This window comes from Perkinsus marinus (assembly GCF_000006405.1).
Source record: "Perkinsus marinus ATCC 50983 genomic scaffold scf_1104296948084, whole genome shotgun sequence".
Classification (NCBI taxonomy): Eukaryota; Perkinsozoa; order Perkinsida; family Perkinsidae; genus Perkinsus; species Perkinsus marinus.
This window is the reverse complement of record NW_003210321.1, coordinates 452,327-477,934: the sequence shown is the minus strand read 5'-3', so window position 1 is coordinate 477,934 and position 25,608 is coordinate 452,327. Positions and strand designations below refer to the sequence as shown.

The 25,608-nt window shown below is 50.8% G+C and overlaps 9 protein-coding genes across 13 annotated transcripts in view; 5 read left to right on the top strand and 4 right to left on the bottom strand.

The window, feature by feature from the left end:
• Positions 1 to 1,497: 1,497 nt before the first annotated feature.
• Pmar_PMAR000872 (conserved hypothetical protein) lies at positions 1,498 to 3,906 on the bottom strand (the record flags this gene model as incomplete). Of its 2 annotated transcripts, XM_002778989.1 has the most annotated exons (12): positions 1,498 to 1,929; positions 1,974 to 2,103; positions 2,149 to 2,214; positions 2,271 to 2,309; positions 2,358 to 2,620; positions 2,671 to 2,835; positions 2,886 to 2,996; positions 3,042 to 3,109; positions 3,157 to 3,213; positions 3,260 to 3,331; positions 3,384 to 3,486; positions 3,705 to 3,906. In XM_002778989.1, the coding sequence occupies 11 exons, from the start codon at positions 3,904 to 3,906 to the stop codon at positions 2,008 to 2,010; spliced, it is 1,242 nt and encodes a 413-aa protein (XP_002779036.1). In that variant the 3' UTR covers positions 1,498 to 1,929; positions 1,974 to 2,007. The 2 variants fall into 2 exon arrangements, with proteins under 2 accessions (XP_002779036.1, XP_002779035.1); XM_002778990.1 differs by lacking the exon at positions 1,498 to 1,929 and having other exon boundaries at positions 1,949 to 2,103.
• Positions 3,907 to 4,199: 293 nt separating this feature from the next.
• Positions 4,200 to 5,814, bottom strand: Pmar_PMAR000871 (hypothetical protein; the record flags this gene model as incomplete). Its single annotated transcript, XM_002778988.1, has 10 exons — positions 4,200 to 4,302; positions 4,349 to 4,458; positions 4,504 to 4,559; positions 4,606 to 4,723; positions 4,783 to 4,839; positions 5,070 to 5,200; positions 5,245 to 5,401; positions 5,449 to 5,537; positions 5,586 to 5,723; positions 5,772 to 5,814. 10 exons carry the CDS (start codon positions 5,812 to 5,814, stop codon positions 4,200 to 4,202), a joined length of 1,002 nt encoding a protein of 333 aa, XP_002779034.1.
• A 691-nt stretch (positions 5,815 to 6,505) lies between these two features.
• Pmar_PMAR000870 (hypothetical protein) lies at positions 6,506 to 9,465 on the top strand (the record flags this gene model as incomplete). Of its 3 annotated transcripts, none has more annotated exons than XM_002778987.1 (19): positions 6,506 to 6,651; positions 6,699 to 6,874; positions 6,922 to 7,046; positions 7,094 to 7,137; positions 7,181 to 7,307; positions 7,361 to 7,396; positions 7,448 to 7,512; positions 7,559 to 7,605; positions 7,653 to 7,728; positions 7,903 to 8,057; positions 8,102 to 8,259; positions 8,308 to 8,357; positions 8,403 to 8,466; positions 8,508 to 8,627; positions 8,672 to 8,799; positions 8,955 to 9,021; positions 9,071 to 9,226; positions 9,270 to 9,345; positions 9,401 to 9,465. In XM_002778987.1, 19 exons carry the CDS (start codon positions 6,506 to 6,508, stop codon positions 9,451 to 9,453), a joined length of 1,869 nt encoding a protein of 622 aa, XP_002779033.1. In that variant the 3' UTR covers positions 9,454 to 9,465. The 3 variants fall into 3 exon arrangements, with proteins under 3 accessions (XP_002779033.1, XP_002779031.1, XP_002779032.1); XM_002778985.1 differs by having other exon boundaries at positions 7,903 to 8,054; positions 9,401 to 9,453; XM_002778986.1 differs by having other exon boundaries at positions 7,903 to 8,060; positions 9,401 to 9,453.
• A 593-nt stretch (positions 9,466 to 10,058) lies between these two features.
• On the top strand, positions 10,059 to 10,933 carry Pmar_PMAR000869 (hypothetical protein; the record flags this gene model as incomplete). Its single annotated transcript, XM_002778984.1, has 2 exons — positions 10,059 to 10,198; positions 10,252 to 10,933. 2 exons carry the CDS (start codon positions 10,059 to 10,061, stop codon positions 10,931 to 10,933), a joined length of 822 nt encoding a protein of 273 aa, XP_002779030.1.
• Positions 10,934 to 11,793: 860 nt separating this feature from the next.
• On the top strand, positions 11,794 to 13,570 carry Pmar_PMAR000868 (Protein MPE1, putative; the record flags this gene model as incomplete). Its single annotated transcript, XM_002778983.1, has 9 exons — positions 11,794 to 11,963; positions 12,013 to 12,178; positions 12,225 to 12,321; positions 12,366 to 12,448; positions 12,496 to 12,635; positions 12,688 to 12,793; positions 12,838 to 12,928; positions 12,972 to 13,091; positions 13,482 to 13,570. 9 exons carry the CDS (start codon positions 11,794 to 11,796, stop codon positions 13,568 to 13,570), a joined length of 1,062 nt encoding a protein of 353 aa, XP_002779029.1.
• A 424-nt stretch (positions 13,571 to 13,994) lies between these two features.
• Positions 13,995 to 17,623, bottom strand: Pmar_PMAR000867 (hypothetical protein; the record flags this gene model as incomplete). Its single annotated transcript, XM_002778982.1, has 20 exons — positions 13,995 to 14,042; positions 14,086 to 14,173; positions 14,216 to 14,281; positions 14,329 to 14,451; positions 14,521 to 14,664; positions 14,711 to 14,813; positions 14,865 to 14,967; positions 15,008 to 15,094; positions 15,142 to 15,287; positions 15,336 to 15,514; positions 15,719 to 16,182; positions 16,230 to 16,275; positions 16,328 to 16,450; positions 16,501 to 16,576; positions 16,622 to 16,723; positions 16,770 to 16,911; positions 16,959 to 17,080; positions 17,190 to 17,363; positions 17,418 to 17,525; positions 17,575 to 17,623. 20 exons carry the CDS (start codon positions 17,621 to 17,623, stop codon positions 13,995 to 13,997), a joined length of 2,493 nt encoding a protein of 830 aa, XP_002779028.1.
• A 92-nt stretch (positions 17,624 to 17,715) lies between these two features.
• Pmar_PMAR000866 (prp4, putative) lies at positions 17,716 to 20,189 on the bottom strand. Of its 2 annotated transcripts, XM_002778981.1 has the most exons (5): positions 20,006 to 20,189; positions 19,544 to 19,914; positions 19,009 to 19,498; positions 18,833 to 18,952; positions 17,716 to 18,783 (listed from the first exon to the last, which is right to left on the bottom strand). In XM_002778981.1, the coding sequence occupies exons 2-5, from the start codon at positions 19,713 to 19,715 to the stop codon at positions 17,802 to 17,804; spliced, it is 1,764 nt and encodes a 587-aa protein (XP_002779027.1). In that variant the 5' UTR covers positions 19,716 to 19,914; positions 20,006 to 20,189; the 3' UTR covers positions 17,716 to 17,801. The 2 variants fall into 2 exon arrangements, with proteins under 2 accessions (XP_002779027.1, XP_002779026.1); XM_002778980.1 differs by having other exon boundaries at positions 19,544 to 20,189.
• Positions 20,190 to 22,107: 1,918 nt separating this feature from the next.
• On the top strand, positions 22,108 to 23,480 carry Pmar_PMAR000865 (phytanoyl-CoA dioxygenase domain containing protein; the record flags this gene model as incomplete). Its single annotated transcript, XM_002778979.1, has 10 exons — positions 22,108 to 22,188; positions 22,238 to 22,344; positions 22,416 to 22,497; positions 22,542 to 22,621; positions 22,664 to 22,738; positions 22,781 to 22,907; positions 22,954 to 23,080; positions 23,184 to 23,231; positions 23,279 to 23,330; positions 23,375 to 23,480. The coding sequence occupies 10 exons, from the start codon at positions 22,108 to 22,110 to the stop codon at positions 23,478 to 23,480; spliced, it is 885 nt and encodes a 294-aa protein (XP_002779025.1).
• Positions 23,481 to 24,137: 657 nt separating this feature from the next.
• Pmar_PMAR000864 (liver stage antigen, putative) overlaps positions 24,138 to 25,608 on the top strand; it is a gene marked incomplete at both ends in the record, with an annotated part of 10,262 nt that continues 8,791 nt past the window's right edge. The window contains 9 exons of the mRNA XM_002778978.1: positions 24,138 to 24,217; positions 24,264 to 24,376; positions 24,466 to 24,580; positions 24,616 to 24,755; positions 24,822 to 24,933; positions 24,980 to 25,055; positions 25,119 to 25,259; positions 25,309 to 25,375; positions 25,424 to 25,570. Coding sequence (XP_002779024.1) covers positions 24,138 to 24,217; positions 24,264 to 24,376; positions 24,466 to 24,580; positions 24,616 to 24,755; positions 24,822 to 24,933; positions 24,980 to 25,055; positions 25,119 to 25,259; positions 25,309 to 25,375; positions 25,424 to 25,570 — 991 coding nt within the window. The remainder of the gene's footprint in view (positions 24,218 to 24,263; positions 24,377 to 24,465; positions 24,581 to 24,615; positions 24,756 to 24,821; positions 24,934 to 24,979; positions 25,056 to 25,118; positions 25,260 to 25,308; positions 25,376 to 25,423; positions 25,571 to 25,608) is intronic.

Genomic DNA, 25,608 nt, shown 5'->3' with positions numbered 1-25,608 from the left:
GCGGTAACGGCTGACTGTCTTAGCCAGGGAATCGTTTCCATTTTCCTATCCTCTAGAGACTAGTCCGACTCTGTCAGCTCAGGTACCGCTAGTTGACGCTCTGCACAATCGTAGCAGCCCCATGATCACCGGAGACTCCCCGAGTGACGTTCAAGTCGAGCAAGTCCGAAGCTACTGTCGCTGTACTAGGCAGATCTACCCTAACTAGTCCAACCTCTCATCTACCTCAGGTCTCACCTCTCTGGCCGTGAGACTGCCTTCAGCGAGAGAGTCCACAATAAGCCGCCTTTTACAGTACACTGCCTTAGCTCGGCCCGGCATCATCAACTCTACGTGTGTCGATATTGAAGCACTCATGACCGCCGACAAGGATTCTCGAGGGGCTCATCTGGGTCGTTGGGTGACCTTGTGTTTGTACCGGATGGAGGGGGCCGCTGATCGCGAAGATTGCGACTCGCATTTGAGATCGCTGACAAAACTCTTGCGGCCTTGCGAGAACGTGAGGGTCGAGTTCTACTTGGATGACATCGTGCTGCGACTACTCATAGCGTTTTGTCGGTTTGGGCCCTCTCCTGCTCTGGAACAGTGTGTTGAGGTTTTGAGAGGCAAATCTGACGCTGTACAGTGGGGAGATGATGTAGAGGACGTTTTGCAGAAGTATGGCGACGAGTTCCTCCGAGTTGGGGACTTTGCAACGTACTTGCGGACTCTGCCAAGAACCATCAACTCTTGCGTTTCTTGAAAGGAAATATTGTTTTGCGTTGGATTCCACCAGTAAGAACTCTCCTGCTAGCCAAGCGGTGTGGGCAGTCATGAGGCGTCAGCGTCCTTGAGTCTTCCTCTGCGTTCTTACAAGGGCCTTGGTCCGACCGAAGGGCGATCTAGGTCAGTTGTCTTCGATGGAAGTCTTGTGCGAGTATGTTGAACGGTGGAGGCCGAGAGGCTCCAAACCATGCTAAGTCATCGTGCGTCTTTCTCGGTAGTGGGTCAACCTTGACCGATCGCCTTTCTCGCATAGCATCGGTGAATTAACTCGCGAAGATGACCGACTAATCATGTATATTTGGAGATGGAGAGGCCAAGCTAGAGGAGAAGAGTTGGTGGAAGAGTATTCTGCAATTAGTGATTCCGACGTACCAGCAGACCATACTTTAACAGTGACGCCTAGTCTAGAACGCTAAAATCCTGTGATCATCCTGGTGAGATATTTAAATCTCAGTCTGAGGAACCCGTATTGTTTAAAGAATCGCGCATTAATCAGGGAGTTCAGAAACTATTCCACCGCTGGTGGCAACGTGATCCATGTGACATCAGTCCCCGAGTGGCCTTGTTCCACATGCCTCATTGCATCTTGAGTCGCATGTCACGTTCGTCGGGGTTTTGAAGTAGTCGGGTGAGATCTAGCTGTGCTGCCGATGCAAATCCCACTCCGTCACTCAAGTTGTGACCCATCCGTAACTCGTCGAATCGTTCGACTCGAACGCGAATCGTCCCCCCCCCCCCCTTCTGATGATGGCTGAGGCTATTGGACAAGAAGAAGGCAATCATGAACGAGGCAAATTGTATAATAACAAAGAAAATCACCGAAAAAAAGAAGAAAATCACCTCATGCACTCGATCAGCGCAGAGTCAAGTCAAACATTGATCGCCCGTAGACGGCTTGTTGGGCTGAGGGCTCCTCGAAAATCTCCATCGGAAAACTATAGTTCTTCTGAAAGTTATTGTACGTGTATGAGCTTGGAGTCCAAGGCCGACAAAACGGCTTTGCTAGACGATTCGCTAAGGGACCAGTTCGGCCCATTGAATACCCCCTAACTAATCACGCCAAGGATGCTGCTATCAGATCTTATCGTCAGCGGGGATACTTCCAAACTTGCGGAAGTATCTCGTAGGATCTTCGATTAGCACCGACTACCACAACTCCACAGCCTAAAGCTTGGAAAAAATACACAGGAAGGGTTGAATTATCGTACAGCAAATCAAACAGTGTCGTCTCGTCTTGCGGAACTAAAGGCTGTTGTCGAGACGATACCGGAGGTCGGCAATCTCCCCAAGAAGCTGACGTTGGAGCTCGTCCTTGGCATGAACGCATTTCATCTGCATCTGTCCATGCAAAGTCGAAGTCCAGAAAGTATCCTCGTTACTGACCTCGATCGCATCCATTCGTTCCTGCCTGAGATTCTCCATCTCCGCTCGGAGGGCTTCTATCGTGGCCTGAAGGCCAGCGAGGGGTGAACACGTCCGATACACGACTCGTCAAGTCCTCTTACATCCCTCTCAGCTAGCTGGCTCTTGAGTCGTTGGATTTCCTGAAAAAATCAATAAAATTCCGACCGAAAGAACGCCATGATTAACACCTCAGCAGAATCACTGGGATTAATCTCACATGGTTTGTCGTCCGAGGAGGTATTCAACGACTCGAGACGGACTGTAGTATCACACACCTCATTCGAGTTGGTCGAGGAAGGTCGACAAGGGCCGCCTGTTCCATCGGAAGGGGCACTTCGGGACCGTGACTTTTCACAGGAATCCATGCCGTTTGATTCTCGTGGCCCTGGCGGGTCGCTAGAGATCCCCTCTGCTGCTGGTTCGTCGACATTGTTAGAATTTTCACCATCGTCTGAAGTATCAAACAACCAGTGTGAACTATTTACCTCTCGGAAGTGATACCAATAAGCTCGTCTCTGGGTGAGGACCCCTGCTGAACAGGAAGCTCGCAACAGTTCTCAACAGCAGCCTGGACTTCCTTGCCAACAGTCATATGAACTCGCGGGAGCCAGACCATAGTCGTTGAAGATATGAGCTTATCAGCCTCCACTGGCTGTAGCTGCATATCTACAGTGATGTGAAAGATGGGCAAATTACGGTATGACCACTCTTGTCACCTCTGTTGATGAAGTTGAGCACCTGGTGCATAGATTGCATCTGCGTTATCACGTCCTGGTACTGATGGAAGATTGACAGCGTGACCGCTAGGAGAGCATTCAAGCCGTGACCTGACGGGGCGAATTCAAAACTCCCACAGCTGAGGATGGACAAACCTGCAACTAGGTCCAATACAAGCAATATAGAATCCATAGGCAGCCACTTCGAAAACAGAGAGAGCCACCTAAATGACGATCGTGGGAGGCATTGCATAGTCAGAGAGAGCCGTACCCAGTAGGTAGATACGCCAAAGGCTCGACGTGGAGGTAGGCCAGCCTCGCGTGCAATCTAAGGACGAGGACTCGTCCCCTCTGACCAGTCAAAGGCGACTCACCGTGGCAGGTACTTCTTACAGCATTTGACGTAGCAGCTGATGGCAGGCTGTAATAGCGGTAGACCGTCGGACCTAACTCTATTGGTGACCTCATTACTACTGCTGGCCATAGACGAGGAAGTACCACAGTCCGGAAAGGTGAGCCATGATGGCTACGAACTGCTGGTAGGCTACTTCTCGAGCGCAATGACCGCCACGAGTATGCCGCAATACCAGGCAGGTGGCAACTGAATACAACACCGCTTGAAGTCGATACCGGCATGAAGACCTGCTCTCAATGCCCCCGGCTGTGCCCATCAGACAAATTCGTCCTCAGTTTACTACGAGGTCTATGATCGTGAAAGGGTGATTCAGGGCATCCCCTTGAGGTGGAGCCCGAAAGGCCTAGTGACCCTAGACCAACCTATAGTCGGCCCCAGAGGGTGAGGAGTTAGCCTCATACTACCGTAGTTCATGCCTTGGGTGTAGCCAACGTCTGGATGCTCCTCTACAAATCGATTAAGGAGTATCTTAGCTTCCTCTCGGCCAGATGCCGCTGAGGACAAGTGAGAGAACGTCCTTTCTAAGTCCAGATCAATGGCCGCCGCCTCCGCCAAGGTTGCGGCACAGACGCTACCACCCTCCTGAGGCCCCTCCCTGGTTGGCATCCTAGGAACCGCTACTGACAGTGAAGGCTCTCTTTCAGGCATACCATTCGTTCCACTATAAAATACGCAACACATGATCTGGTCGAGCAATCGTACTACTACCACCACAAGCGACTCAAGGCAGAATACAAGTAGTAGTGTGCAGCAGGGCATAGGATGATAAGCAGTCGCACAGTAGTAGTAGAAGGCGATACTCGAGATGATGGTGAGATCGTCAATGGTAGTGTGTTCGACCGCACAGAGCGGTATTTCTCGTGATAACAAACGTTGAAAGGGGACTACGTCGAACGCGGCTAGAATACACCACCGCCACCAAAGCCGCCGCCTCCGCCGCCACTGCCGCCGGCAGCCCCAAGGGACATACAGTTGAGGCTAGTAGCTTGCTGGAGATGATACCTAATGAGTCCTCTACAACACTATTCCGACCTCTCGATCGGCCTACCGTAAGACATCAGTCGTTTGCTTCTCTCTCCGTAGGGCCGCCTCAGTTTCGTCTAATTTCTTTCGGAGCTCCGCCACCACCGCCGGGTCCTCCCTAGAATCGAGTCCCACCTACATACAAATCAATAAGCCGTCCCCCTCCCACTGTGAGCCTACCTGATCCTGGCAGTGGTTGGTGCGGGAGTTGAGTATATGAAGAGCTCGATACAACACTAAGGGTGGGGGGTAAGTCAAGTGGACTACCAGCAGCGATACTACCTTTATTAGCGGTCTTGTGACGATGCAGCTTTTTCTGTAACTCTTCGATCTCCATCTTCGTCCCGGCAGAGTCCGCAGCAGATCGCTCCCTCACACAACGTTCGTAGGCTTGCAGTACCTTCAAGAGTGACACGCCGAGCCTATTCGACATGTTAGTCCTGATCATATGACTACTACTTCACAGGCGCGCTGCTTGGCTGTGACGAGAGATGGTGAGCCTTGCAAATGGAGCACCTGATAAGGGCGATAATCCCGAGACCCGTTACGGAGTAGAATATAATGAACTACAATAAGATGAATATGAATCACTTAATGGACAATCGTTTGAGGCGTTAAAATAATACAATAAGCTGATGTTTACACGATGCCTCCCCAGTGATTTCGTGATAAATTCCGAAAGGAGCGGTATGCACCACTGCTGGAATTGACAGAAACGCCAGCTCCCAGCCATTTCCCAATACTACCAGTCTCTCAGCCCATTGCTCCCCAGTGAGGTTAGAGTGCTCCGATACCATCGTATCGTGGCCTCGTTTGATCCCGACCTTTGTACTACCACCAAGGGGACTAGCGGAGGCCATGTGTGAAGGGATGCCTCCTGGGAGGGGAATCCAACAGGAAAGGATACTATCAAATCACTACCGTTTTCATCATCATCGTCTTCATCGGTCTCCAAGCGCCGTTTGCCAGCGCGAGAGGAGCCTTGTACTGGGCCGACAGAGGCATTCGCGAGCTGCTTCAGAGAAATCGCTGCGTCTGACACGCTGTTGCCGCAGGTCTCCAGTATAGACGACGCGATCTGGGAGGAGGTTGGGAAAGTAGCAGTAACTATGGGAGCTCTCATACGCCTCGATGGATCTCTGGGAACCGCTTCTGGAGCTCGGCGAGGTTATCTTCGAATGTATCCGGACGTACGTGGTTGAAGACTGGCAGTCCTGAGAAGTACCATGGGGTGGGGGAAGTGACCAAGAGTCGCATCTTACGCTCAGAGGGAGAACTGCTGTTGTCTAGTTGCATGGCCCCACGACAGATCCGCTTGGGGTTGGCCTGGCTTATGGGTGATGCTGAAGTGAGCATCGACGCACCCAGACGTGTTCGCTCAGGGGAGGAAGCAATGAGTACTGAAAGAAGGCATCATATAGGGGCACTGGAAGGAGGCTGCTACTGACCTTCGTTAGAAGCTCCACCAGCAGAACCTCGAGGGGGAATCATAATAATACAAATGAATAATTAGCACAGACTAGTGAACAGAAACGCTGTTAGAAAGTCCGTCATCGATTTCTGTGTCGCGCGCGAACAGACCTTAGCTGCGCCCTACGCGTCCCCACGCCTATGCATGGCAGGTTGCAATTCCACTATTGCATACGATGAAATCAATACATATACGATTAGACGAGGACCTGTCAATCAGTCCTAAATCTGGTATGGTCTATGAATGCGGTGGCGGTGGTGGCATTATCATATTACCATCGGCCGGAGGTTCGATCCCCGGCGGCGGTATTTTTCCATTTTTTATTCGTGTCGTTTTGCGTCGAACACTCGTGACCATGTCACCGTCGGAATTGTTGTTACTTCATCCTCTCAGTCTCAGTATTGCCTCGCTAGAAGACGGTTGCATTCCTCTGCTAGAGAAGGATACTCTTACAGGAGGTTTATTGCGGACCTCAGCGAACTGCCTCATGGGCCGTATGACACGCCCACACATTCCTACTGGAATGCTTGAGGCACCAACAGCCCAGTACTAATCACTGCCTCGAAATCTGAGGATAAGAGGTCGTCATTATATGCCCTCCTTCGTAACCATAGGGTACGTCCTAGGGGTTTCTTGAGACATCGTAGTGTTGAGTTACCTCCTAACAGTAGGGTGACAATAAGGGGAACTATCTAGTAGGCTTATGCCCTTATGCGTCGAGAGACGGTAGACGGCGTCACTCGGTGTATCCTACAGCCCAAGTGGCAAGGCGGTAGTAAGTCCAACACGACCTCCAACAGAGTGGTCCGCCTTACAGCCGCATCAGGGACGCCAGGAAGCAGCCGGAAGAGGCGTGGGTGAGTGCGGAAGCTTCCCTCTCAGCATCACCATCGTTGCACTATAGGTCCTCCGAGTCCTTGGACCATCATCGGCCGTCTCCATCACATAGTGGCAGTAATAAGAAGCTACGTTCTTCTACACCTGTTGGAAGTGGCACTCCATCGGGCTATGGCTATCGGGGGGAACGTAGACGGATTGCGGAACTAGAGGACCCATCAGGAGACGACTCCTCCAGAGCCGGTACTGCCTCGCAATATTGATGCAGTGATAACCCTTCTGTGTCGTAGGGTTGGTTTCCCTAGAGTGCTCCGATACTTGGGAGAGTGAGAGTAACCAGAGCCCGAAGAGTGTTACTATAGCACAAGGCAGCTCTTCCGTTCAGGACGGCTCTCATGGTGATGATGATGACCATGTAGTACTTTGACTCAGCGGTGTAGGATCGGACGAGTCTCACTGTAGGTTGATGAGGGAGAGTCTATGATGGAGGAAGAGCCGAAGGAGTGGTATGGGTAGTACTATTTGGTTCGATCAGGAATTGCTTTTCAGGAGCCCGTCTTCCCCCCTACCGCTGGACATTATAAATAGTATTAAGACGTTCGTTTATGAGGAGTTTTCGGAGCCGGAGGAAGAAAATTCGGACGAGAGGCTGTCGACTATTGCGGAAGTCGGCCAAGTACTGAATAATAATTTCGTGGCGCGCGGTAGAGCTCATTCCTTCCCCATCAGGTTTTATTGGAGGATACGACTAAATATGCAGATAAGGTGACGCCTGTCCTCCTACTGGTGTGCTGCGTTGGAGCTTCTTTCCCATAGGAGACTATGTTAGCCGAGTTGGAGGATCTCGCGTTGATCATAGGAGGAGAGGAGGCGGTGGAGCGGTAATATGATATCGATGCCGCTTTGTGGGTTACATCTGACCCTTAGGTTCGTGGACCATCTTCTGGAACTTCGGAAGGGTCTATTGCCTGGAGGTGATCGATGCATGGAGGGGGTGTGTAGTGGTGATGATCTTGGTTAGGTTTGGCAGTGGAGACGGAGAGGCCTGGGCCGATGGGTGCATCAACACGGCAGGATGCCTCACCCAAAGCAGACACGTACGTCGACTAGAGGGGGTGCTTAGAGACGTTTGTTTGGAGTCCTGGGTTCGAATCCCACGGGGGGCATTTTCAGAATACTGGGATCTCAATCAGATCTGTAATGACGGCCTAATAGGCAGTTATTTCCTAGGAGGAGTACTCGTGAACATCACTGTGTTGTTGATGCTATAGGTCTCCAACAGCCGTTGCAGGAGCCCGACGAGTCACTCTGCTGCCTCGACGAGGCTCTACTCAGGCTGCGGTGACACCAACATCAGTAGCGTCACCCTTCCGACCGATGGTTGCTGGGTCATCACCAGTACGGTCCCAAGGGGTTGCCCCTAGTAGTAGTAGTAGAGGTACTAGGACCCACTTGAGGAGTATCATTCAGGCTGGTCTGGGGTCGTCTTCTCGCGGCAGTCGCCTGTACAGTATCAAGCTGCACCACTCCCTCCTCCTCCTCCTCCTCCACCACCACCTCCACCGCCGCCGCCGCCCTCAGGGGCTGCCCCTCCTCATATTGTCCCCGTATACTCCCGTCACAGCCACGTAAGTGCCTCCTTAGTCTGTTCTGGAGCGACCATTCTGTCTGATTAGGGACCACGAACGCCTCATGGAGGCCAACAGGGCTCGTCTCAGCAACACATGTAGTGATTGGAATCGGTATTGGAATTTGACTCGGGCGGATTCAGGGCGATAGAGTCTACGAGCAGCTTCGGCAATCTCACGTACAATCCATCTGGAGAGCTCACTCAGGTAGCAGTTCCTACTGTGGTGTCGTTGCAAGTGTATGATAGGTGGAGAAAACTCGGCAGGTGGAGGCGGAGCGGAAGAGGTTTCTGGAGCAGTGCACGAACAATATAAAGTCGATAATGCGACAAATGAATGCAGAAGGAGTCAAGCCTGAGCAGAAGAAGGTAGGGGCATGACCGCGCGCCACGAAATAACTCTGACATTTCAGAAATATGTGTTGATGATTGAGCGATTGAAGAATACAATGGAGCGCATGCGTACACAGGAGCATCCCGCGGTCCCGAAGTCGGCCCCGACGACGCCTAAGGCGGAGGCTGCTAAGATCCATCGAGTCGGGTAAGTAGTAGTAGTAGTAGTAGTAGTAGAGTAGTAGTAGTAGTAGTAGTAGTAGTAGTAGTAGTAGTAGTAGTAGTAGGAGTAGTAGTAGTAGTAGTAGTAGTAGTAGTAGTAGTAGTAGTAGTAGTAGAAGAGCTGATGAGTGAGTACATTAGGTACTATGGGAACGTTTGGGTGAGTAGTTCAGCAGCAGCAGCTTCCGCTCAGTCACCGACAGCTAAGGTAGGCTGGTCGAGAGAGGGGGGGAGTGGCATGTGCTGTTGGTGATCAGGCGGCAGTACCTGGTGGGGTAGCATCGTCGTCATCATCATCACCCAGGGCTGGGGGAGGCATACTGCCTGCTTTCATATTGCGAACACATAATGTCGTGCCTGTGGACTCGCCTCAGAGCCCTAGAGTGGAGGGGAAGGAGGCGGAGGAGATGAAAGTAGGGGTGGGAGGGTGTAGAGAGAGAGATGATCTCTATGTAGGAGCAGGGGGAAGAAGGTACGGCAGCAGATGGGGACTCTATTGATGTGCCTAGGATGTTGCCTGATGATGGTGATGGTAATAGTAGTAGGGAGCGGTAGTGGTAGTAGGGGTTTTACTATGTGTATTTCAGAAGCTGTGTATTCTAGTGGAGACGAGGCAGATGCTGAGAGTGGGGAAGGATGATGATGATGTATACTGATGGGCTCATCGGCATCCATTCTCATTGACTGCTATATTTTCGATCCTCATTGTGATTGGGTTTATGGCAGGAGTTGCAATTGGAGTGGTATGGCGTGTAGATAGTCTAACATTGCCGTGTGATTCTAATGGTGTCATCGTCCTCATCTTCTTCTTCTCCTCCCCCACCGCCTCCCCCTCCTCCTCCTGCTGCTACCGCTGGGCAGCAGCAGCCTACTCAGGCCTCGCCTACCACATCGACAGTTCAGCCGACTAATGCTCCTAAATTCGACACAAGTTCGATTGATCTGGAGCAGCTACGACAAGTACTATCACTGAGGGACCCGGAGCTCCTCAAACACGTAGAGACTTATATCCGTCTGAAGCACATGTTGGACCGGCAGGCTAGGATTATTGAGAGCGCTCTTACTGGGCAGCAACAACAACAACAAGTTGGCAGGTTTTCGGTAATGGATACGGCCTCGTCGACGCCTACTGCACTGTCGGTGCGCCCTAGTACGGAGCGTGATGGAGGTATGGTGTTGGTGGAAGAACCCGCTGATCTGCAGCATTACCATCATCATCATAATCAACATCATCATCAACAGCAGATGGCCACCCAGTCGGTGTTGATGGCGATAAATGGGACCAATATCACGGGAGGTATGGAGCCTCTGGATTTGGAGGCTTTACTTAATAATAAGGAGGAAGAGACTAGAACGACTCTGATGATGAAAAAGATCCCAAAATAGTAAGCGTCTCTCTGTGGGCGGCACTGTTGGTGACTTTGTCTTTTCACTTCAGTTTCACCGTCTTTCATTTGCAACAAGCATTGGACGCCTGTTGCCCCTACGTCAATGATGAGCCCTCTTATGACCTCCTTTACCTCCCCGCTGACGTTCATGGTGTTGCCAACAGAGGATTTGCCTTTGTGAATCTGCGCTCGCCCCAGCATCTGGTGGTCTTTGCGGCACATGTTGCCAATTTGACATTTCCTGCTGGCCGTGCTGGTGGGGGAAAGGCTGGAGCTGGTAGTGCCTTCAAACGCTGCGAAGTGTACTTCGCCCGAATCCAAGGACGTGAGGCTACTCTGGCGAATCTTGAGCAGAGCAGTAGCAGTAACAATGGTGTCACCTTCCACTCAATGTTACAGTCCTTGGGCTCGAAGCCTCTTATTATCGGCTTCGGTGCTGCCCCTATGCGTCGGCCTAAGGAGGCCCCTCGCCGACATCCATCTGTTGGTATGGAAACTACGTCGACTGTGTGTTCGACCTGCTTCTACTTGAGGGACCCCTCTAGGGGGCTGGAATGTGCTTGCAACATGCCTCAGGGACCGCACGATTTCCCCGTGGACTCGCCTGAAGACACTTCTCAATTTCGTTCTGTGATGGCAGAAGCTGAGGCTCCAGAGGCTCCCGGTGGTGACACGAATGGTGACACGAATGGTGACACGAACGACCAACTGCCTGAGTGCGCACAACAGTGATGTGGCTACTAGTATGCTACTATTCCTTGCATATAGAGTCACTATGGTTGCTGCTGCTGTCGTCGTGATCGTCGTCGATGTTGCTGCTGCTTCTAAACACTTAATTTGTTATAATGCCTTCTATTAGGACACGCCTTTGCGTGCCTCTAGTAGAACGGTGGGATGAGGGCGGTGATGGCGATTGGTCATTTCGATGGTCTGGCCTACCTCTCATTATCTTTGGAGTATCTTTACCTTATTGTTATACTTCCTTCCCTTTCTAGTATTAATTTGTGTATCGGTCTATGTCGTCATCATCATCATCATCATCACTTGCCTTCGTCGTCGTCATTGGTAGAAGCCTCAGTAGTAGTATGTGGTTGTAGTAGTAGGTTGTATCCAGAGGCGACGACTGCTATGGTCGGGTTAGCATCACTACGCTTCGCTGTTCCGAACTTCCGAACAACTCTCCTGAGATTCTTCCCTTATTTGTAAGCACTAAAGGTGCTTCTTCGCTGACTCTTGTTGCCGCTATCACTAGAATGTGGAATCAATTTTTGTACAACTCCGTTGGTTCTGTGGGTTTATCATGGCGGCGGCGGCTACTGCTGTTGGCTGGTCTGAACCGGAGTCGGCCGTAATCATCCGTCTCAACGCTATGTAACGATGCTCACTCACGACTCTTGTCGGCCTCATCATTATTATAATTATTGTCGTCTCTATTGCCAGCATAGTAGTCTCTGCTCCTTCGGGTTTGAAGTGGTGAATACTTGTTGAGTTGGCCCATAGTACTGGTCGTGGGTTCGATCCCTGGTATGGGCATTCCCCCTCGATCTGGACTGCCAAGCCCTCATCTTCGTCAGGCTATTGGATCTCTCTCTATGGTCAGTAAGAAGCCTCGGCGGCCTGTTGTCGACCTCGAAGGGGAGGACGAATCGGAGATCGCTGCGATAGACTCTCTTATAGCTGGTCATGACATCAGCATGGTCTGTCCTGACGCCCCAGGCAGTGTTGATGATAGTGGCAGGAAGATAGTGCGACCTGCAATCAAGTATGACAATGACGAACCCGGCAGCTCTTGGTTGTACACCCTTCTCAAGGTACGGGGAGAGGCCTGAGCCTCGGAGGAAGATTGGTGAGGAAGATTCCGTGCAAACTAAAGCCGTACCGCCTCCCCACTACCGCTGCCATCGTTGTGGAGAGCCAGGTCACTACATCTACGACTGTCCGACCAATGATGACCCCACGTATACGTCGAAGCAGAAGGTAGATGGCGGCTTCTCTTGGTGGGATCGAAGGAGAGTATTGTCAGGTGAAGTCGGCAAGAGGTGTTCCTCGGCAATTCCTCCGTATTGTCACACGTGAGGAGGCCCAGGACTTGACAGAGGACGTGTACATCCTTCCCAATGGTGATAGCATTTAGCTGGACCCTCCGGACGGTTATTGACCTCAGGTGACTACGCCGTTATGAAGCAGGTGTCCGATGAGGAGAGGAAGAAGATAGTGGGAGAGTCCGAGAAGGAGCGTTTAACGAGGGTGAGGGAAGTAACTGTTGGGAAGTAACCACTGCCGTGTCTTTATAGGTTTTCTCCGACGCGGATTGGCGCGTACAGGGCCTCCTACTGTCGTGTGGAATCTGTCATCAACTGCCAGTAGAGGCAGAAATTACACCGTGCTGCGCTAATCTGTATTGTCGGAAATGTGTGGTGGAACATCTAGCGAAGTGAGAAAGGACACCTGTTGGTCCCTTGTCGATGTTGACCTGTGTTCCTTAGGACGCACTCTTGTGTGGACGGTACGCTGTGGCCTAATAAGTGTCCGGGATGCAATGAGACGTTGAAGTTGTCATCGCTTATTCCCGATATACGTCTTCGTGACCAGGTGAGGCTTGGCCCACTAAGCGAGCGGAATTGCTATGTCGTCAGTTACATTTTGTTGCATATGGGAAGAGATTACCCACCAGAAAGCCGCACTCTCTCGCACATGCAGCCAAAGAAGGGCGTAAACGTTCATCTGGTAAAGGATAGCACTGCTGACGAGAGTTCTATGTGGCCCTTAGGTTCGAAGCTCCTGCGGAAGAGCTCGAAGAAGTCTCGATTAGAGTTGAACGTGACCTTAGGGTCATCGGCAGCAGCTGGCAGCAATAGAGCCGATATGGAAAAGTTTGTTGTCACGAAGGGTATAAATGTTATTGCATTTCTCGCATCACATCTACGACTATTACTAACCGTTTCTATTATGGAGATCATGCTCTCGTGGTTCGAAACACACCAGTACTGTATCACACTATCTGCGTGCCTCGCTAGCATCATCATCTGGGCCTCACAGGAATATAGGAGCTTCTCAGCAGTCGGGGGATGGGGGTTCGAACGGAATGTCTTTTGGGATGATTGGGGGATGAGTGGAGTTTTCACAATAGTCGCTTGCGTTATCAATGGTGAGGGAAAATGGTGTTTGATGCATTTCAGTTCTTGGTGGTCCGCTGAAACCTCCGAAGATCACGGCAGCAGCAGCGGCAGCAACAGCAACTCTTGTGTAGCATTTGACTGAGTTATCGTTGTGTTGTCAGTGGGGTATGGTCTAAAGGATACTGCATATAATATGGCTTCAGGAGAATACGATAAACGGAAGGGAGATTTCAACTCCTCCCTCTCGTAAATGGCAAACTACTGTGATGAGAATCCCTCCGACAAAGTTAAATTGACATCGACGCGGTCAGTCCGCATTTGTGGGAATTCCAGTGGAATTATTCCACAGTGTTAACAGAAGCATTCGTGATAACTGGAAGAGGTCGCCTCCCGGTACAAAGTGCTGACTCGTTTTGTCTGTATAGGCAATTCTTATTCAAGATGGGGTACTAACTGCAGAGTTAGTAGGACACTACTATTCCTACTTCACACAAAACACAGGAGATTCGAGAAGCAGTCAATGTAAACATGCAATAGGGACAGTAGATGCTCAGTGGGGTATGCTGCAATGATAGAGGGACAGTCATGAACCGTAATATACGTTAATGGAAAGTGACCTTATAACAACATTAAACAACGCTGATAATGTACATAATACAGTAGGACCCGATTTTCTACTGGCACTCTTCAACAGGAATATGGGCGGTCTCGGCAAACGGGTCCTGACGAAATGAGTAACGCGTTCGACTTGTCTAGTGTGACTACTTCCTCAGGAACCGCTTCGAACATTAAGCGTTTGCGGGAGAGGGCAGGCAGGAGACGTCTTGGTGACATCAACTGTACCTCGTTGAACCTGCAGCAGCGAGGCTGATAGGAAGAACCTCATCCCACTTACGGGGAGAATTGTACTCTGCGGCGTTTACGCTTCGTTGAGGCTTCAGAAGCAGGGCCGCCGCGAACACTACAAAACGGTGATCCATAGAGTAGGTCCGTAAACGAGATGCCTACTGCCTGGCCGGTGTTGATTGATCTACTGCGCAGTCGTGCTTCGGGGGCATGCTGTGGGTAGAGCTTCTCTGGTCATTAGAGAACTCTCCTTCCGAGTCCGTTACATCAATTGGAGGACAAATACTGAGCAAAACGGGAAGGTCAGGGCGGGTTCCTTATGTTCCAGCAGTGCGACGCCATCGGTGTTTCTACCTGCGACGACGTTCCTTGCATGGAGAGAGGCGACCGCCTTGTGGACTGCTGAGGTCAGGTCTACTGGATGCCTTTGGGGACTCGACGACCGGTAACAAGGTTTCAGTAGTAGCGAATGACGTGGGACTATACGACGATACTTTCCTGAGCTCGAGAGATCGGAAATCGGACGGCGCTACTACTAAGGAACCTCAAGATGGGCTTTGACGCACTTCCAGCTTTCCGCTTAAAGGGACTCTTGAACTTTTCCGCGACTAAACCTTCCTTGACAGCGACAAGGCAGAAGTGGCCACCTGACGAAGAATGAGTAGTCCTTCGGGAGGCATGGACCGCGAACAACTCACGAGTAGCGCGATAGGAGGGCACCCCCGGGGTAGGCCCGTTGGGGTTATGTGTAGCATGCCACATACGGAGACGGCCGATGATCTCTTCTCTCGAGCCAGTAGCCTGTCGCGAGTTCAACTACACTCTCTTCGCGTTCTACTACCGGTAGACGCAGCTTCAAGCAAAGGTTGGCCAAACTGGAGTCGGACCAATAGGTAGAGTGATCAAGAAGGCCAGGATTGAATGAGAACTGCCAAGCACGAGCACTCAAGTCTCGTCGGCCACACCCAGTACTACATGCCTAGTGTACTCCCTCAATAGTATAGTTCCTGGCGTGAGCGCCTCGCTGGAGCTGCTCGTCGACGGCGACTTCCTAGGGGTGTACTCAGCTGCTGTAGTTGAAGGGCTTGCATTGGCTGGAGGCTCAACTGCTGCTGTTGTTGCTGAGGGCCGACAAGTCGAGACCTCCACACGAGGAGAACAACCACTACGTTCTTCCTTAGTGGGCTGCTCCTCGGAAGGTTTACGACTACTTCCTGAGTCCTGCATGTGCTGACAAGCAGCGTTGAAATCTGCTGCATCAGGAGACTTTCTCTCCTGCAGCACGCGGGTGTTGTCTGCTGGATGGTCCTTTTTGTCTATATGCCTGGAGCCGCCAGTGGAACGCCTCCTGAGTGGTGGACAGTGGGAGGCAGCCTCTAAAGAGGACGGTCGCTGTACGTCGTCGCCGGGAGCATAAGATCGGCGACGCGTTACCACCGGCATACGCACAGCCAATTACAAACCTAACCGCCGCCCACCTACCATATTGACAAACTCAAAGACGACCTAGTAGAAACAGTAGGAAACAGTAGTAGCCACGCACAAACACTACCAAGGCTCATCCGATTCAGTACCCTGTCCTATAGAGTCACCATCAGACCAGTCGTCTTGGTCCTCCTCCCCGTACTGGGCTAGTTTGTCCCCAACAAAGCCCGTCGGGAGACCCATGGACCGCATTAGAGCAAGCGTGGGGTCTTCCTCGCCCTCAACGGCAGCCTTCTCTTCTTCCACCTTCCTATGTTTCGGAGATTTCCCCTCAGGCTGTGCCGAATTTCTCTCGGCCGGGTTCTGTATACACGTCAGAAGGGTCCGAGGGCCCATCTGGTCCGACAGTTGAGTAGAAAAGTCAGCCACAGTGCGAGTACTGGAACCGTCCGCCCCACAGCCCCTCAGGTAGGCGCTCAATATCCGCGTCTCTGCTGTGCAATCATAACAGCGACAAAGGCCGGCTGCCAAGAAGGGCTCGTCTGGGCCCTTCAGATTCCTCGGCCTTTCGTAGACGGCAGTGCGGAGGACCTACCCACAACTGAATGAACCAAATAAGGTATTCACCCGTCTCCTACCGTATTGAAATACGCCATAGCCTCGCCGAACTCCCCATTGTCATATCTAAGAGGTTTACGCCCGTCCGACACAGTCAAAAGGACGACAATGATATTACTCGATCATAGGAGCATCCGGCGACTCTATAGTTAGTCGGGCTTCGGTGGTGGTCTGCGCGCCCCATATAGGGTAATACACTTTCCCCGACACGTACTCAACCTTACCTTCTGTGTACGGCAACCTACAGGCACACTGGCCCTCACTGAAGGCAACTGGGCAACGCAGGACTACCTAAACTTCATCAGAGCCTTCTGGGGTCTCATAGCCTTCCACCAGGCCAGCTGGGCCGACATGTCGTCCCTCACCACTGAAGCAACCCATGGCACTATATCACCTCCTAGCGGGTGCTCACTCTTTTCGTTTTCCTCAAAGCTCTGCCCTTGCCAATTACCGCTTCTAATATCACTCATAAGCAATATGGGTGTCCTGCCATCTCGATAACGGCTACTCCGGGCTAAGGACGAACATATGCTGGCAGTAGGAAGATGGGGAGGCCTCACCTCGCTCTAGGTCGAACTTGTCCTGAATGAGCCGTACTGAGCCGGGGTCTTGCTCTGCCATTGCCCTCAAGGGCTCAGCGAAGGGTGTGGAGTCATAGAGCTCAAACGAGAGAGGTTGGTAGTCACGATAGTGGCGATAGGCCTGAAGATCCAAAACCTGATAATAGGTAAAGTCGATGGTACACGTACATTGATGAAGCGGATCAATACGGGTATGTGGTCGCCTGGCCCGGCACCCACGTAGACCACAACAGCTGCTTTACTCGAGTCATATTCCATCAGGAACTCCAACTCTGCCAAGAGGAGCTTACCTGCGAGGGACGGAGATAATAGGAGACCTCGCAGTTTCATAGGAGTTGCATGAAGAGTGGTACGTAGAGGATCGAGTGTGAAGGACGATAAGGAGTGGTCTCGACTCACGTTGGCCCCAATGCAAGGTTGATTTCTCCTCCTTTTCACGACGATGATAGACCCTCCTCTTCGATACATCGATCTCTCGACGGAACTCAGGATGGAGCTGCTGCTCACCACCAGCTGGGCTATCCAGATACCGACACAGGGGGTCCGTGAGACGCTGGACGCAGTGTGGGTTACCTACTCACGGACATGGGAATATCTCCATCAGCATCGACCTAAGATGAATGCCACCTCTAATGCAGTCCCTAGCATGCTGAGCTGCTTCCGCGAAATCGGGCTCCCAACTACTGCGGGACTCAGACTTGTACATCAAGTTCATCGCCGAGTTGCTATCCACACCTAACCCGACATAGGCGGTCCCTCCCCGTCTCTATTGAGTAGGGTTTACCTTCGGCGACCGTCCGCCGCTTCTTCCCGTCTGATGCACGTCGTCCCATAAAGCAACTGCTGACATGACCACTAGCTCTGCCCCAGGGTGATAACTAACGCAACATGGTGGCAAGTTAATTGTGGCAAAATGATATAACACCTCCTCCTCCTACTGCTGGTCAACACTGTACTATATAACTACTTCCAGACTTTATTCTCGCTAATACTACTACTAGCAATACCAAATTACTGAGCCTTCAAAGCTCGACCTTCGCTCCGCTCAAAAGGTTCCACTATGAAGGGATGGGCCAGAGCTTCTTCTGGTGTAATCCTATGCTTCGGATTGAGGTTGGTCATCTGATCCACGAGGTCAACGAACTGCTTCGTCTTGTTCTCGAACCACCGCTTATTAGGGTCAGAATCTGACAGCTTCCGCGTGCTGTGAAGGATCCTAGCTTTGAGAGAATCTGATCCTGGGGTGAACGTAGTGATGACCTTCACGCCTCCGCCTTTCTGCTGCCATAAGAAGTCACATTGGTCGTTGAAGTGGTGACGCATCTCGACAAACTTCGAGGCTCTTATTTGCTTATGAGGGAACTTCCCCTTAGCGTCCTGAATCTGCTTGAGCATATCATTGTTGTTGCGGCCTTGGAAAAGGATCTTGCCCGTCCACAACTCGAACAGAGTGCATCCAATAGCCCACATATCGATAGCGTAGTCGTACTTGTGGTAGCCCAGCATAATCTCCGGCGCGCGGTAAAATCTCGAGACTAGATACTCCACCATCTCCTGTGCCTCGTGAATCTCACAGGCACTCCCCAGATCACAGATCTTCAGGTGACCATGGTTTTTCGAAATTAGAATGTTATCAGGTTTGATGTCGGCGTGGATCACCTTGCAGCTCTTCATATGCTTCAGACCGAGCAGTAGCTGCCGAGAATAGGACCAGACCGCCTTGGGATTCAAACCGCGCTCGCCCGGCCGGGCATACTTCTTCAAAGCCTCTCGAAGGTTGCTCCAAAGCGACTCGAAGACTAGGCAGAGATGACCCTGATAGTTGAAAGTGCGAAGGAGACGAACGATGTGGCTTCGGTCTCGACCGGACTTGTCTTTAGCCATCATATCATCGGCGGCATCGTTGAGCTTGGTGAGGATACGCACCTCCTTTTCAGCCGCCTTCCGCATCATGTCGTTGCGACGGATGACTTTGATAGCGACATCTTCCAGCCTGAAAAATGATCTTTGTCTAGCGGAGCGAAGCAGACTCATAGACTCACGATTGCGTATCCTTGCACTTTACCACATTGGAGAAGACTCCCTTCCCAACATCAGAGTCACTCGAGGTGAGGACCACATAGCGACCATCCATGGTCTCTAGATGACCAGGCACGAAGTACCTAAAGCACAGTAGGGTCGACCCTAGACGACACCGCAATGATAGAACACCACCTACCCTTCCTTATCATCATTTTGGCCGTCTTCCTCTTCAACACCCATCTCCTTCTGTCTGATCCTCTCCTCGTAGATCTCCTTAGCCCGCTTGAGCATAATATTGAGCTCTGTGTCGGTAACTTGAGCCTTTTCATCGGACACCAGAGCGTTAGCAGTCTCAGCTGCCTTTCGCCGCATGGTCTCATCGGCAGCCTCCTTGAGTCGTCTGATCTCAGCAAGAGCCTTGGCCTGAGTCGCAGCCATCTTTGCTTTCAGTGCTTCAAGGGCAGAAGGCAAAGCGGCAGTAGTTGTCTTTGATGTAGGCAGCTTCTCCTCTCCTTGCCTCTCGGGGGTCTCGTCTGATGACGAAGGAGACTCATTGTGATTAGGATGGACCGAGGGTGAGCTCAAGTCACTGACGGACATCATTCCCTTCTCGCTCTCGTCATCAGGGCTGGCCACAACAGCCAACATAATGCTCTCCTTACCACTCGTCACGCTAATACTGCCGCCTGAAAATGGTACATATTCGGACCTCAAGATACCCTCTAGCTTACCAATTGGTGGCCTAGCGCTCATATCTCTATCACGTTTCCTGCTCATCTCCCGCTCTGTCAGTTGCCGTTGTAGTTTTCGTCGCTCCTCTCGACGTTTTTGGATAGCAGCATCGGAATTAGCATCAATGGCCTCCATAGAGGACTCCAAAGCATCGACCAACTTGTCGTCCATTTCCACATCCTCAGAGTGATGACTTCTGCTTCTCGATCGCTTGGCACTCCTACTGCGGCTCCTATGGCTGCTCCGCTTGCTGCTGTGATGATCATGCCTATCACCACGAGTACGATCGTAGTCTTGTTGTGGACGGTCTCTCGAACCTCCTCTACGGTGATGATGATGAGAACGATGGTAGTCTTGACGGGAAGAAGACCTTAGCTCACGATCGCGAGCATAATCAGAGCGACTCCTCTCGGAAGGACCATCACCGCCGGCATCACGACGGGAAACCGATGCCCCCTTACGATCGTGGGTGATGATGCTGCTGCTGGTAGTTCTGTAACTCCGACTGTTGCTTCCTGCATCTCGATACCGATGCTCGTTGTCATCGTTGTAGTTGTAGGAATCACTGCGTCCACGCTGGGTTGTTGTTGTTCTGCTGCTAGACATAGCACGTGAGTAGCGAAGAAGAGGGCCAGCACGGACACTGAAAGCTCAAAGTGAGAACATGCACAAATCTAATCGGACCTAATTTGTATCTAATGCGAATCAAGCTAAGAAGCGCTAATAGGCTCGCACCTCCCCCGAGGCATTTTCAACACTACCAATAAACTCAATTCCAGCGAAGACTCAGCCGCCTCCTGATGACGCTGATGAACAGCAGTCGTGAATCCGATGAGAACTCTCTTCGAGAAGACAACACCTATCATTAGTGCAATGACAGTAAGTCAATACGAGGTCAGCCCAAGTCACAATGATGCACCTTTCAGGATGGAGATCCTCCTCTAGCCGTCATCACATGACACCGGACTGTTATCTAGGCACAAAAAATGGTCGAATAGTAGTAAGCCACGGTAAGCTACGGAGTGGACTCAGAGGCCTTCCGGGAGTAGTGAGGGGCCCACAAGGGAGTTTTCAGCATCGAGGGCTTCCATCAACTACGGGTACGCACAACACTCTTTCGGCTGCGACCGCCCCTCTGGTGGGTATCAGGAAATCTTCCGAGTGCGCACCAGCCGAGATAAGATTCCCCGGCTGGAGCTGAGGGCGAGCGAGCCTACATCATTGATCCCAATAGACACGTCTTGGCAAACACTGAAAGGATGCTTTAACCTGACTAGGGCAAGCACGCGAACAAACTTGTGGGTTGGTCGAAGAACCAAATAAGGGAGATCAAGATTTAGCAAGATTGCAAGATACCGTAATCTGCGCGATTTTTACCCGTTGGTTCCGAGCTGAGGGGATTTCCAGAATTGGACTCTCTTCTTATGAGAGGTGGACCTAAGAGCTCTTGTAAAGGTAACCCGTTGAGCATCCCAGCCACATTATAACTAGTCCAGGGGAAATGTTCAATAATCACGGAACACTCTCGCTCGCCCTAAACAGTTGCGCAGTCCTTTTTTGGCATTGGTCAGTGTGAGATTCGCATTCGATTTGTCATTCATCTTGTCTATTACACACCTAATCGGTTGCTCAACTTTACTACTTGTGACTGTTGATCATTATGACTTGCTCTGATAATCAGACTCTGAGTCTGATCGAAGTCTGATTATGGTTCTTATCGCAAGTCGTAAGCTCTGGAGTGAGGATCTGCACAGCTGATATGGGGATAATGTCACCGCGGATGCGTCGGAACAGCGATCGGCGTCAGCCCACAAGGTCGGTAATGAGACTTGCCCAGTATTCAATCACTCGGAACCTATAGATTAGCGAATGACTAGCCAATGACAAATCAGGCCTCAGCCACAATGCTACCGGATCACGATGGTCTGTTGCAAGTTGCGGTTGGCAACTCTGTGATATTCGAAGCTTGAGCCTTCCTCACCACATACCGCTACTGCTAGGCTCCGCCATTAACTAATTCGTAATGGACAGAACAAGGACGGAGTGTCACTGTTATCTGAGACATGACCCTCAGGTTCTCGAACATATACGTAATGTCGATATATTGTGACATAATTATACATACTCTTCAAGATCGAAGGGATAGGCTCTGAGAGATAGAGCGAGCATGACTTATGCAATTTCATCATCTACGAGGGACAAGCGTGTCACCACACAGTGTCACAATGCAGAAATATTGCCAAAATACTGCGGGGTGATCAAATATCCAACGAGAACATCGTGATCAACAAGTGTTGATTTAACACCTCCCAGAATCTATCTGCCTGTGACAAGCCAGCCTAGACCCACGATTTTCGCTTTTCCTACCTTCATAGTGTTCAGCCCTTAGCACACAATCCCTAGTAGTGGTTCAAAAATCAGATCTTAAATTTACTCAATAGCGACCCGTCCTATGTAACAGGGCCGCTCTTCTTTGGAAGTCGGTGCGGCTCTTAGTGGAGCGCATTTGGAGAAGTAACATGAGTCTCGGAGGGGTGATGTTGTAGTTGACTTCCGCCCATAAATGTCTCTTAGTCCCGAAGAACTAGCCTCCTTCAATGACAATGGCTTCCTCGTTAGAAAGGCTTTTGCAACAGCAGAAGAGGTAGTCGCCTTTTGCTCGGTCTGGGAGGAGTCTACTTTTGCCTACCCAGGTGCAGGAGATGAAGGAAGAGATGGCAAAGCTGCTGGAGGGTTGGGATCCCGAGGACAGCGTGGATAGTGTCTTCACTACAGGGAGGGACCAGCATGTTAACAACGAGTAGTACCTCTGTTGGCACTCCACAGCTTGCTTCGCGAATCTGCGAGGGGATTTTTAAGTGGCGTCCTGAGGGGGAATTGTAGGTACTTCCTCGGTAGTGCGGATCATATAAGATTCTTTCTGGAGCCAGGCGCGGTCAACGAAAATGGCAAGGTGGATAGCGGATGCCACTTCTCCCATGAGCTACGTAAGCTCAGATACGGTCGGACATTCCGAAGTCGGAGCTAGTGAATAAAGTAGGGCATTCTTTGCACGTTGATGACCCTGTTTTTCACAAGTAAGCTGACTCGAGTGACCCACTGAGGACCTTTCGAGGTAGGTATAGCAATTCCCGTAAAGTGTTGGAGATGGTTCGCGATCTCGGCTATCAGGATCCTGTTCTGCCACAATCTATGTATGTCCTCATCTGGGTAGTAACTCTGTTAGAGCACGACAGGTACATCTTCAAGCAACCATTGATTGGTGGCGCAGTGACTAGCCATCAGGACTCCTCATTCCTCCACACTACGCCCAGACAGACCTGTTTGGGCATGTGGTTAGCCTTGGACCCAGCTACCCTAGAGGTAACACTGGCTCCTTGTGTACTATGATAATCTGTCCTCATCATAGAATGGCTGCCTTTGGGTCAGACCAGGAAGTCACAAGGAGCCTTTAAGGCGATTGTTTGCTAGGACCCACGAGGGAGGCGATCCCCACTTCAAAGATATCAACATGGACAGCAAAGGTAGCAACAGGAGTCATGGTACCCCTGAGGATCACTGCGAACTGTTTAGCATCTCCTGCAGTAGTGTGGGAGGGAGAGCTGCCAGCCAACGATAGAGATGGTCTTAAAGCGAAAGGCTTCATACCGGTTGAGGTCGATGCAGGGGATCTAGTGGTCTTCCCTGGTATTGAAGGTCATTGATGTCGCTGTTAATTATGAGTACGGTGGTAGGTACGGTCGATCATCTCTCCCTACCTAATACGTCACCCAAACAGAGGCATACGTGAGTTTTGGTACTCCTAGTTAAATAGTGACGGGATTCACCAGATACCAGCTTCATCTCGTCGAGGGTCCTGAGGCTGGCATCACCTGGTCTAAAGAGAACTGGCTGCAATATCCTGCGGGGAAGCCCTTTCCCTCCCTCAAAGCGTGACGGCCTTATCCGTGTTGGTGCCGTCGGCTCGTAGTTTATCATCATTGCAGTATGCGATATTTACTTTTTATCATAGTGAATCTAAATTGTTATCGACAGTTTCATGGTTTCCTTAGTGTGGTGTTTGCGTTTAGTATGTGCAATTGATCACCCATTGGGCTGCTGTTCGACACCACAGATCATGTTGACATTGACTTATAATACTAGCCAGAGCGTTACTATATGGAGGAAGAGGAATGAATACAACAGCAACAGTACAACCTCCTACTAGCCATAGCTAGGAGGGACAGATTTGGCCGACGGATTCCACAGCACACAACTATTGGACGATAGAGTGATCACAATGATGGAGTTGTGTAGGCGGTGTTGAAGGGTCGTTATGGTATTCATCATAATATAATTACAATATGGCTGGTTTAATATTATAAAAATTTTTTATAGATAATTTCATCTTGTATTAATATCAAAATAACGGTATTATATATTTAATTATTAAATATAATATATTGTATACAGCATCCCTATGTAGTAATATCTATCAATATCTACTGTTTTAAATGGTATATCTTTAATAATATACAAGTACTACGTTGTGACTTTGGGTTTTCTAAGTGGTCACTTGCCGTAGTTGAGTGAGTATTCGACATTATTGTTCTCATGTGGACTGACTGGCTCTACGGCTTTGGAGGCCTCTTGCTCCTCATCACTCTGATTAGCTACATCTTCAAGCGCGGAAAGTAGTGATTGGGATCGCCAATTGGGGAGCAGCTTGGTAATGTGTAGGTATCAATCAGTGGAGAGTCTTCATGTGTGCATACCAGGAGGAAGCAGCGGAATAGGCTTGGCAGTGGCGAAACGATGTGCTGCTGACGGAGCGAAGCGAGTCACCATTATTGGTAGGATGCCCTGTTTTAATTATCTGAAAGGGATCACTAGCGGTTTGCAAAACTGCGGTAGAATTCGCGACTGAGCTCGTGCGTGTCAGCTCGGCGAATGGAGGTTCTCGAGAAGGCCGCGAAGGAGATAAAGGAAGTAAACCCGGCATGCGATGTGGCTCTAGTGAGCTGTGACATCACTGATCCGAAAAAGGTGGACCAAATGTACTTCATATGATGATCGTGTGTCGACGCCTGAGCACTCGGATCAGGTTTGTGAAGGACATAGATGCTGACGAGATAGATTGGCTCATCAACTGTGCTGGGATGTCCCTCCCGGGTCTGGCAGAGGAGACCTCAGTCAAAGACATCATGGCTGAGCTCAATGTCAACTACCTTGGTCGGTTATCGAGCGTCTTATTCGAGTTGGTGAGTTGGTAGGCCGCCTTGCAATGGTTTTCTTCAGGTTCGGTGTTCATGGCACGCAAAGTGCTGCCGTCCATGAAAGAAAAGGGTCGGGGTCGCATCGCGTTTGTCAGCAGTCAAGCTGCCCAAATAGGAGTATATGGCTATGCGAGGTGGGGGGGAGGTAGGAGGTTATATCAATGAGCGTTCACTGTTCAGCTACTCTGGATCTAAATTCGCCATCCGAGGGTATGCCGAGACCCTCAGGCAGGAGACTGAGGTCCACAATGTGCAGGTGAGTAAGGGTAGACCCCTGTAGTATAACACTAAAGGAGGCGGAGCGTAGCTGCATAGTTAGGTATCTATAATATACCCACCAGACACGAGAACGCCAGGCTTTGAACATGAGAATACTCGGAAGCCTGAGATCACCAAGCTCATTTCGTCGACGAGCGGCTTAGTCGAGCCAGACACCGTAGCAGAGGCGCTTGTACACGGGGTAGGCCAGGCCTGCTAACTTCGTCACTACGCATATCTCGCCTCGTTAGGTATCTAGAGGGGACTTCAATATCTGGTGCGGCTTTGAAGGTTTAGGCTTGTCGCAGATCTCGGCAGGTGGGAGGCTGACCATTTCCTCCTCTTGTCTTGTGCATTTATATGCAGGTATGACCCCACCGAACTCCCTCCTGCATGGGGTCTTCCAAGCGCTCGGTGCGAGCCTGCTGAAGCTCATATCATTCCTCGTCGTCATGCAATTAGACTGGGCTGTTGGTGCAATGAGAAGCAGCCTTACAAGAGGCCTGTCACCAAGTGGGATTGAAGTTAGCACACAATTCGCTCTACCTTCC

Bases quoted from the DNA above. Each gene is read 5' to 3' on its own strand.
- Pmar_PMAR000866 (XM_002778980.1), bottom strand. From the start codon at position 20,150: ATGTCTAGCAGCAGAACAACAACAACCCAGCGTGGACGCAGTGATTCC. The intron at 19,499-19,543 runs GTAAGCTAGAGG...TACCATTTTCAG, and splicing joins GAGCGCTAGGCCACCAATTG to GCGGCAGTATTAGCGTGACG. The intron at 18,953-19,008 runs GTAGGTGGTGTT...ACTGTGCTTTAG, and splicing joins CAAAATGATGATAAGGAAGG to GTACTTCGTGCCTGGTCATC.